Source organism: Sprattus sprattus, assembly GCF_963457725.1.
Source record: "Sprattus sprattus genome assembly, chromosome: 16".
NCBI classification, from domain to species: Eukaryota; Metazoa; Chordata; class Actinopteri; order Clupeiformes; family Clupeidae; genus Sprattus; species Sprattus sprattus.
The window spans coordinates 26790786-26800785 of NC_137914.1; the positions used below are offsets into that span (position 1 = coordinate 26790786).

General features: G+C 48.1%; 1 protein-coding gene across 1 annotated transcript in view; it reads left to right on the forward strand.

The window, feature by feature from the left end:
* The window catches only part of LOC308377285 (extracellular sulfatase Sulf-2-like), a 139436-nt gene that overhangs the window by 98985 nt on the left and 30451 nt on the right, over window positions 1-10000 (forward strand). The window contains exon 4 of the mRNA XM_080853868.1: window positions 3431-3651. Coding sequence (XP_080709994.1) covers window positions 3477-3651 — 175 coding nt within the window. The 5' untranslated portion in view covers window positions 3431-3476. The remainder of the gene's footprint in view (window positions 1-3430; window positions 3652-10000) is intronic.

The window sequence follows — 10000 nt, forward strand, 5'->3', positions numbered from 1 at the left end:
ACTCATACACACACATATTATCAGATAAAGACACTTAACACACACCTGTGACCCACACACACCCACACACACACACACACACACACACACTCTCTCTCTCTCTCTCCCTCTCTCTCTCTCTCCAGTGGCCCAGCTCTGCCTCCCAGTGTTCAGGGTTGTACCTGCTGATGGGGAACACAGAGGTCGTGTCTGGCCCTGGGTGTGCTCTGACATTGAGTGCTGTCATCCTGGGTGGAGCGATACACAAGAACCCCTTATCACGGGGTCCAGCTCACTCCCCCACCTTCATCATGCCTCACTGCACCAACCCCCCACCCCACACACTAGGGCTGGGCGATATGGGTAAAAAATGATCACGATAGATATTTATATTTTCATTCGATAACGATATAAGACGATATAAATGAAGTCTGTTTCGAAGGTGCATATTTGCTTCAGACAAGAACGCCTGTACAAACCAAAGGTTTCAATGCTTTTACTACTCAAACCATTCCAGGGATTGAGTTACAGTGGCAAGTTAGCGATCAAAGCAACAGGTAGACCACCTCCCAAAATCAGAGCATCAGCAGATTACAGCACAGCTGGCTGATAAGTGGTAACGTTAGCTACTAATGGAGTTGAATGAATGGTGTGCTAACGGTCACATATTAGAACGTAACGTAAATGTAAAACGTTTTTTCTTTTTCTGTCTCACACTGTGATAAATATGTTTAAGTGACCTCCGTTTAATTTCCATAAACTGTTAGTTCGTTGTAAGGTAAAATTAATACATTGCTAGCGGGCGTGGTGTAGCGTGTGGAAATAGCACTGACAGGACTAGAGAGCTAGTTAGCAGGCTAGCCAGCTAGTAGGCTATCTAGTCACTTGTATGTAGACGCTTTAGCTGCGCAGTAATCTACGCTCTGACCTAACCATAGACACACACACATACAGACACCCACACACATACACAGACAGCTTGTCCCATTCCATCAGCTCCTCTTCCCCATGATCTATCAGCTCACTAGCTCCAGCGACTTGCACGTCCGAGAGGAAACAGCCGGCTTCATGACAGCCAACAGACTCTGCTGGACTGGGCGCTGCTCTTGTCTCCCTGGCCCTGGTGAGGGTCACCTGGGCCCAGAGGAGCGGGGACAGGGTCGCTCAGGGTCTATGAGCTGTGTGGACGCTCATTAGCGGAGAGTGCAGTGGAGATCAGACAGACAGGCCTGCTCAGTCCCGCAGGAAAGCCGGCACAATGAACAGGCTTGCTGATTTCTCTTGCTATTTTTGAAATCGTAATCCGGACCTGCTGGAATCTCCCCTCAGCTTGACACGGCCAGCTGCAGCCGATTCTGGGACAGTGTGTGTCTGTGTGTGTGTGTGTGTGTGTGTGTGTGTGTGTGTGTGTGTGTGTGTGTGTGAGTGTGGATGTGTGTGTCTGTGTGTGTGTGTGTCTGTGTTTGTGTGTGTCTGTGTGTGTGTGTGTGTGTGTGTGTGCTGGTGTGTGTGTGTGTGTGTGTGTGTGTGTGCTGGTGTGTGTGTGTGTGTGTGTGTGTGTGTGCTGGTGTGTGTGTGTGCTGGTGTGTGTGTGTGTGTGTGTGTGTGTGTGTGTGTGTGTCTGTGCGGTTGGTGGCTGAATCGCAGATAGAAATAGCCTTCTCTATTTAATATCCCTCTATCTCTCCCTCCATCTCTCCCTCCCTCCCTTTGTCTCTCTCGTTTTAATCCCTTTTATTAGCCCAGTACTGCTTGCATCCAGGAATCCGCCGTGCTTTTCTCTGTTCTCCCCTCTCATTTGTGTTCCTGGGGCCATCACTGCTCTTTTGCTGTCTGTCTGTCTGTCTGTCTGTCTGTCTGTCTGTCTGTCTGTCTGTCTGTCTGTCTGTCTGTCTACCATTCTCTTGTCACATTGTCTTTCTCTTCCTCTGTCTGTCTCTCTTCCCAGTGGACCAGGTTTAAGGTGTGCTTAACCCAGTGTTTTACACACACAAACACACTCTCCAACTCTTTCACTTACACACACTCTCTGTGAGGAGGGCTGTAGTTTTTTTTAACTGAGTGGTGTTCTCAGCTGTGCTCAGTGTGTTTATCTGCAGCTGTCGTTTAACGAGGGTGAAATGGATCCCGACCCTATAAATTATTGATGCTCAATAAATGATTACAGTGCACTAAAAGGCCTCTGTTTATGGAGTAGGCCTTTTAAATATGTTGTCCATGGTTGTGTGTGTGTGTGTGTGCGTGTGTGTGTCTGTGCGGTTTCTGTGCGTGTGTGTGGTGTGTGTGTGTGTCCGTGTGTGTGTTTCCGTGTGTGTGTCCGTGTGTCTGTGCGGTTTCTGTGTGTGTGTGTGTGTGTGTGTGTGTGTGTGCGTGCTGATGAATCACAGGTTGCCTGGTCTCAGGTGTTGCACTCTGAGCACAAGTCAAGAAAATCTGAATCTCCCTCTCGCTGCACGGAACGATTTCTCTTGGCTGTCACAACCACTTGCGAAGCCGAACAGGCTGTTCAGCACCCTCCCCAAGCACCCCCCCCCCCCCCCCACACACACACACACACACACACACACACACACACACACACACACAGACAAGTCTGCAGACCCGCGCAGCCATACGACTGTTTGACAGGCATTAGCGACCCTTGCGCCTGTTGACGTGTGACACCTGTTTCCTGGGAAACCACCAGCGAGTGACAGGGCAGATGGTGTGGCACCTCTCCGCGCATTTCCATCCTTCACACACCTCAGAGAGAGAGAGAGAGAGAGAGAGAGAGAGAGAGAGAGAGAGAGAGGCTGCTGACTCCATCTGCCCCTGAAGCGCTCTGAGGCTGGGGTTGGAGGAGGAGTGGGCGGTGGGGTGGGTGAGGAAAGTGATGGGGAGCAGTGAGCCTGAGCCTGAGCCTGACATGTAAAGCAGCAGAGAGGAGAGGAGAGGCGAGGAGAGACGCCGCTTACTGCTGACATCTGAGGCACTTCCATTTTGATCTCTTCATTTGCTTAAAATGCTTTTTTAAAGCTCGGTACAGAACGGAAGGGGCCAAAGCTCTTTGGCAAAATGTCGTTTTTTTTTTATCTTAGTGGCTTATAAAGGATTAGTGACTGTTTCTGAAGTGAAAGATGCACATTCATCTGTTGTTGTGAGTGTGGTGTCAAAGAACAGAACATGACCTAACTGGAAATGAGTTGATCTGGGATCTTTGGCCAGCTGTTCTGGGAAAACCAAGGATCTGTGTGGCTAGATGTCTCGTGAAGAATTTGATTTGTGGTATTGAAAGGGAGATAGTGACATGGCGGGATGCAGGTCAAAATTGAAGAAAGCTGATTAGCAGTGAGTGGTCTACGAGGAAAATCTGCGAAATCATAGGGATAAGCACCTGGCTCACGCTGCTCAAGACCAGCTCTGGTAAGAATCCACCGGATGTCACTGATCCTTGCTGTCTTTGCCTCCACAGGTGCTCTGAAGTCAACTCACCTTAGTGCGTCCCGGGGGCTGTTGCCATGGCGAGCTGGGGCCTCCTCGCCCGCCTCCTCGTGCTGCTCGGGGTCCTAGAGCTGGCCCATGCGTCCGCCTTCCTCTCGGGCCAGCGGCTGAAGCCGCGCTTTCAGCGAGACCGCCGCAACATCCGGCCCAACATCATCCTCATCCTCACAGACGATCAGGACATCGAACTGGGTGAGTGTCTTCCCTACAACCAGTCTCTCTTTCATGCTATCCCCCTCCTGACGCACCACAGCAAGCCAAGCCCAAGGTTAGAAATGGTTGGTTAATATATTTGCAGACTGCCACAGATCCTTTTGATCTACAGACCTACAGATAATACCTGGCTTCTGCGCGTGTCCTTCAACACAGTGGAATTCACAGTGATTCAGCTAACTTCACCTTTCGTTTTAGAGGCGCCCCCATTCAATCTAAACTTCCTGATCTGATCCTGACTCTCAGCACCCTCAGGACAGGCCCAAACTCTAAACCACAGACTGGAGTAATACCTGAGCCTGACAACCCTCAAGCTTATTTGCAGCTGTAAGCGGGTATACGCTTCACACTTTAAACTTTAGTATGTAAGGGGTTAAGAGGCAGTGACAATCAGCCATTTTGAGGGAATGGTGTCTGTGTGTGCTAAGGTGACCGGAAGGGGGGCAGGGGTGGCTGGAAGGAGCAGAGGGGGGCAGGGGTGGCTGGAAGGAGCCGAGGGGGGCAGGGGTGGCTGGAAGGAGCAGAGGGGGGCAGGGGTGGCTGGAAGGAGCAGAGGGGGGCAGGGGTGGCTGGAAGGAGCAGAGGGGGGCAGGGGTGGCTGGAAGGAGCAGAGGGGGGCAGGGGTGGCTGGAAGGAGCAGAGGGGGGCAGGGGTGGCTGGAAGGAGCAGAGGGGGGCAGGGGTGGCTGGAAGGAGCAGAGGGGGACAGGGGTGGCTGGAAGGAGCAGGCTTAAGACAGATGGCCCGTCTGACCCAGAGAGATAACATTCATCAGCTGAAGGGGAAACAATTCACAATGGGTTACAGCTTTTTAATGGGCTGGGCATGTGGGTTAGTTTTGGAGACCAGAGTCATCTAACATCTAACAATCAAAACACACTTGAGTTTATCCTGCCCTCCCCTGCCCTGCCCTCCCCTGCCCTGTGCCCTCCCCTGCCCTGTGCCCTCCTTGGCAACCACAGCATATCCATCTCTGAGAACATGTTTTCTTCACACACTGTAGGATGGCTGAAGTTGCGGCGGTGAAAAAAGGCTGGGAGGCAGTGTTTTCAATGATTTAACCCACAGATTTTACTGGCAGCAGGCAAAAATACAAGTTGGGAGAAAAACTCAGCAAGAGAAAAAAAAACTCCAAACAATAATTCCCAATAACTGATCAGCTTTCCAAAACAACCAAGACACTTTTCAATAATAATCAAGAATAATCGAACGCACTCTGAAAATAATACTTCTGCAATCTTTCTTAAATGTCATAGGTGTTACCCTTTGTCTACTTCAGACCTCTCTGACTTCACCCTGCTCTACTCTCGCCTTTTACCTGCTCAGTCTAAACCATCCTACCTCTCGTAAATCAATCATCTCCAAAAGTCCATTACTTTCACGTAACTATCAATAAATACATTTGCGGTAATAGTACAGACAGGTAAATACAAATACAATCATGTTATAGATTTCTATAGCACTCTAAATAACCCCACAGTGAACACACACTACAAACACCCCTATCATCCCACCACCAACTTCTTACGTTCCGTGCCCCAACGTTGAAAAGACCCTTCCAACATCACGTCGGGTCTTTCCCTTGTCCTGACGCACAACGTCAACATGCACGGTACGGCAGGAGGTTCGCCATTGCTCTGTACAATGTTTGCCACGCGTTTTCTGGATGGCTATCCTCAACGGTATGTTGGTTTTATACTGATACAGATGCGTTGATTGTGGTGGAATGTAATGGCGTGTTCGTGTAAAAAAAAACATTCTTGTTCTTGTATTCCGTATTATATTGTCCATTTGTGTTATTCTGTGTTTATGTTTCGCGGTAACGGGCCACCGCACCGTTACACACACTCTCACCACCCTGCCTGATGACAGAGCCAGTCACACACAGCCACACGCCCCTGCTGAAAACACAGGGAGACTGGCAATGCCACAGCGCCCACTCAGAGCCTTGAGAGCTTCACCACATGAAGAAAGAAAGTCTCCCAGGCCCTAACACCCTCAGGAGAACTACCAGCCCTTTTCTCCTTCTTCCTCCTCTTCCTCCTCCTCCCCCCCTCAGTCCGTGTAAAAGAACACGTCGTGTTCGTGTAATAAAGACTTAACTTTAAGGCTGACCCCCACAGAACTATTTTGGGCGCTCTTAATTAAAGAGAGTGGAGGGAGGATGTGTGGAATATCCAGTGAGACCTGCGGCTGGCGCTGGGCTGCGGTCCATATGAGGTGTCTGAAGGTGTGTGTGCAGATTCAGAAGTAGAGCACTGTGCAGTGTGTGTTCATTAAAGCCAAAGGTCTTGATGACAAGCACATACTTAGTCTCATTTCAGACTCCAGTAGAATGTTATGTCTGCCTTTATGACGTGTCCACTCCCCCACAGCCCCTGATAAGTAGCTTCAGCACTGCTACAGAATGACATTACTGGAGGCTCGGCCTCTCCTTTCTTCTGCTGAATCACGTACACAAGTTATTTTCTCCCTCTCTTCTGAAATCTCTCTCTGTACTCCTCTTTCTATCTGCCCCTTCCTTTTAATGTCATTTTCTCCTCTCCTCTCCTCTCCTCTCTCTGTCTGGCACTTTTACACAAACAGTGGAGCGATTGTCCGACAATTCTGCAGCTGTGACTAGTAAAGGAATGCCTTTCTATGTCTGATGGATTCTCTCTCGGTCTGTCTTCATGTCTTTCTTACTAAGTCTGTTCTCTTGCTCTAAATGTCTTTTTTCTCTTTAAGTCTCTCTCTCTCTCTCTCTCTCCCTCTCTTTCTCTCTCTCTCTCTCTCTCTCTCTTTATCTCTCTCTTTCTCTCTCTCTCTCTCTCCCTCTCTTTCTCTCTCTCTCTCTCTCTCTCTCTTTATCTCTCTCTTTCTCTCTCTCTCTCTCTCTCTCTCTCTCTCTCCCCTGCCCCAGAGCGCCTGAATCCTCTCATTGTCAGACCAATTTATAATTTCTCCTCAAAGATGGCCTGCCTCCCAGTGCTCATTTACAGCCCTGTCTCACATCTTCTTCCTCTTCCTCTTCCTCTCCCTCTGTCTCATCCTGTCCCTTCCCCTCTCACACACACGCACACACACACACACACGCACACACACACACACACACACGCACACACACACACACACACACACACACACACACACACACTCACACACACACACACACACGGTGTCCTGTTAAGCTGTCACATTCTGTTCACCCAGACATGTGAAAAAAACCTGTACAGCTTGTACCTGCATTAAAACACATTTCACATATACAACACATCCACACCTTTAGCTTCGCCTTTAGCGTTAGCTCTGTATGAACATGGAATCTCTCTCTGTGTGTCCAGCTGACTGTGTGCCCCACTCACTGCCACTCTGTCTTTTTCTGCCTCCTCCGCTCACTCTTCGTATAGCCCCAGTCATCCCCAAACCCCTCAGAGTCAGAGTCTGCTCCTGCAGGACCACAGTTTAGTCCAGATGGCTCTGGGCAAGGCCAGGTACTGATCCGCCATGGCTAGTGAGAGGATCCATCACCCCCCAATCAGATTAACGTTCCCCTCTCTTTCACTAGCCTCAGTCAGGCCCCCACCTCTGCCCGACACAACCCCCGTCCCTCCCTCCCTCCTTCCTACTGCAGGCCATCTTTGAGGAGAAATTATAAATTGAAAGACATTAAAAGGAAGTTTAATGCACGAAAATACCTATTATACAAGGCATGCAGCAGCAGGGAGATTAGTGTACCAAAAACAAACACTAATGCATTTCAACGTACAGTTGAATATAGATCAATAATAGCATGGAACAAGTTGCCAATCAGGTTAACTAAATTAAATAATAAATCAGCTTTTAAAAAACATGTGAAAAAGCATCTAGGTCTATCATACATCAAATGAACATGACATTAGACAAAGCAAACTTGGAAAAGGTCTAGAACATTTTAGGATGCGTAATGAGTTTTTTATCTGTATTGAATTCTTGTAAATGTATATTGTAATAGTTTTTTGTATGTATTGTCTTTTATATATATATATATCATGTATACTTTTTCTGTTGGACCCCAGGAAGAATAGCCGGGTCTGTGCCCCAGCTAATGGGGATCCTAATAAACTAAACTAAACTAAACTACTGCGTACCACTCCTGTCCCCAGCCTGAGCAGAGAGAGCCGTCTTATTAACTGCTGTTAAATTACATTTCAGCTGAGGAGAGAAGGTAATTGCATTTTGGGCAGTGTGGGAATCCCCCAAACCCTGGAGATGTATTGATAGTCGCTACAGAAACAAAAAGCCTCTCTATGGAGGAAGCAAGAAATAGTGAGAGAGAGAACGTGAGGGGTCAGAGAAAGATTTCTAGTGTGGTTCCTCCAGGGTCCACTGAAGATCTTGAGTCACACCTTCAGCTCCCTCTCAACACTCTGACCTGCAGTCATCTGTGTATCTGTACACACACACACACACACACACACACACACACACACACACACACACACACACACACAGCATCTAATCACACACTTGGCTCCCCTTTTCTCACTCTTTAATGCGTTGCTGTCACTCACATGCTAGCCTAAAATCACCATAATTACCAGTCTTTTTCTTTTATTACTCCATAGAAGCCAAAGTCTCTTTGACTGTATGAAGATTTCCTTTTGAAATCTCTCCCACTCTGCGTCCACCCCCACCGTTACGCTCTTATCTCTTATCCGTCCTCATCAGAAAGGCAACAGACTTTAATGGAGCGCATTAGTTCTAAATTCCCTCTTTAGATCTTAATATATGTGCCCTCATTGTTTGATCTCTGAGGGAGATGAGAAATGATATCGTTCAATATGCAGACAGACACACACACACACACACACACACACACACACACACACACACACACACACTCACACACACATACAGAGTGGGGGAATACAGGATTCGATTCAATAGCACCTTGTCAAAGTCATTTTCAAAGCAATTTGCCATTTCATAAAGCCCAGAGCGAGATGGTAACAGTCCCAGAGGACAGCACACAGAAGGATAATTCTATCATTCTTTTCTCTCACACTATCATTCCTCCAAATAATGTTTTCTTCTTTTGTTCTATTTAGATACCATCAGATTTTAGACTTCTTTATTCCATTTAGATCCCATCTCTAAGAGGGTCTGTCTCTGTTCTCTTTCCGCAGCCCCTGCCCTCTCTCCTCTCTCTCCTCTCTCCTTATCTCTTCCCATCAGTTCTTCCTCATGTCTGTTGTTCCAAACTCTCCTTTCGACTCAAGTGGGCTAAAAACAAAGCCCTTTTACACATTCCAGTCAGCACTAGTTTACATTCGAGGCTCAAGTGTGTTTGAAGCGCTTCGAGCTGAAGGTTAGAGCTGTAGTATTGTATTTTGTAAAACTCCGTCGCTCCCTGTCTGCCCTTTGCGCAGGGCACTGTGTAAACCTGTCTCTGTGTTTGACCTTTGGTGTCTGTCTGAGGACGCCTGTCCAGCCTGAAAAGGTCAAATGGCTGCTCACGCCCGGCCTTCCTGTCTGTCGGTAAACATCGCCCTGCCCATCCCATCCCATCCGGCTCCAGTGCTTGGATTTATGTGTCAAGTGTGGATGTGTGTGTGTGTGTGTGTGTGTGTGTGTGTGTGTGTGTGTGTGTGTGTGTGTGTGTGTGTGTGTGTGTGTGTGTGTGTGTGTGTGTGTGTGTGTGTGTGTGTGTATATAGTGCCCAATTTCCAGTCAGCCTGGTCAGGCATGGAGCTCTCTCTATCAATCTCTCTCTCACTCTCACTCTCTCTCTCTGTACACGATCAGATAGAAGCAGGGGCAGCTTTAAGGGGATCAGAACATGGCTCCTTCAAAGACAGGCTCTCTATCAGAACATGGCTCCTGGCATCAAAGACAGGCCCTCTGCTCCAAGGTGGAGGCCATGTTCTGCTATGCTACGGTCCATTTGAACATGCAAAGAGCATGAAAAGTTACTCACAAATCTCCCAAATCCTACCAGGCCTTGAGAGAACACACAGCGAAAGGCCCACTGTGAGCAAATGAATAAATGAATGAATGTATGCCTTCATCCACCAAGTTCCTTTCTTTGTTTTGTGTGTATTTGTTTAATCCTCTTTTGTTCTCAAAGGAGAGTGAGTGAGCGACAGAAAGAGCCAGTGAGAGAGAGGGGAAGAGAGAGGGATAGAGAGAGAAGGATAGAAATGGATAGAGAGAGAGAGTGGCTTTGCCTGCACCATGCCTCCTCCTCCTCCTCCTCCTCATCCTCTGATAATTAGCAGAACAGATTACATGCTGGCTCTATTCATGCTGCTGTGTCCCCAGTGTTTCATGGGTTTGAGCATTACTGAGTGCATTTGTGTGTGTGTGTG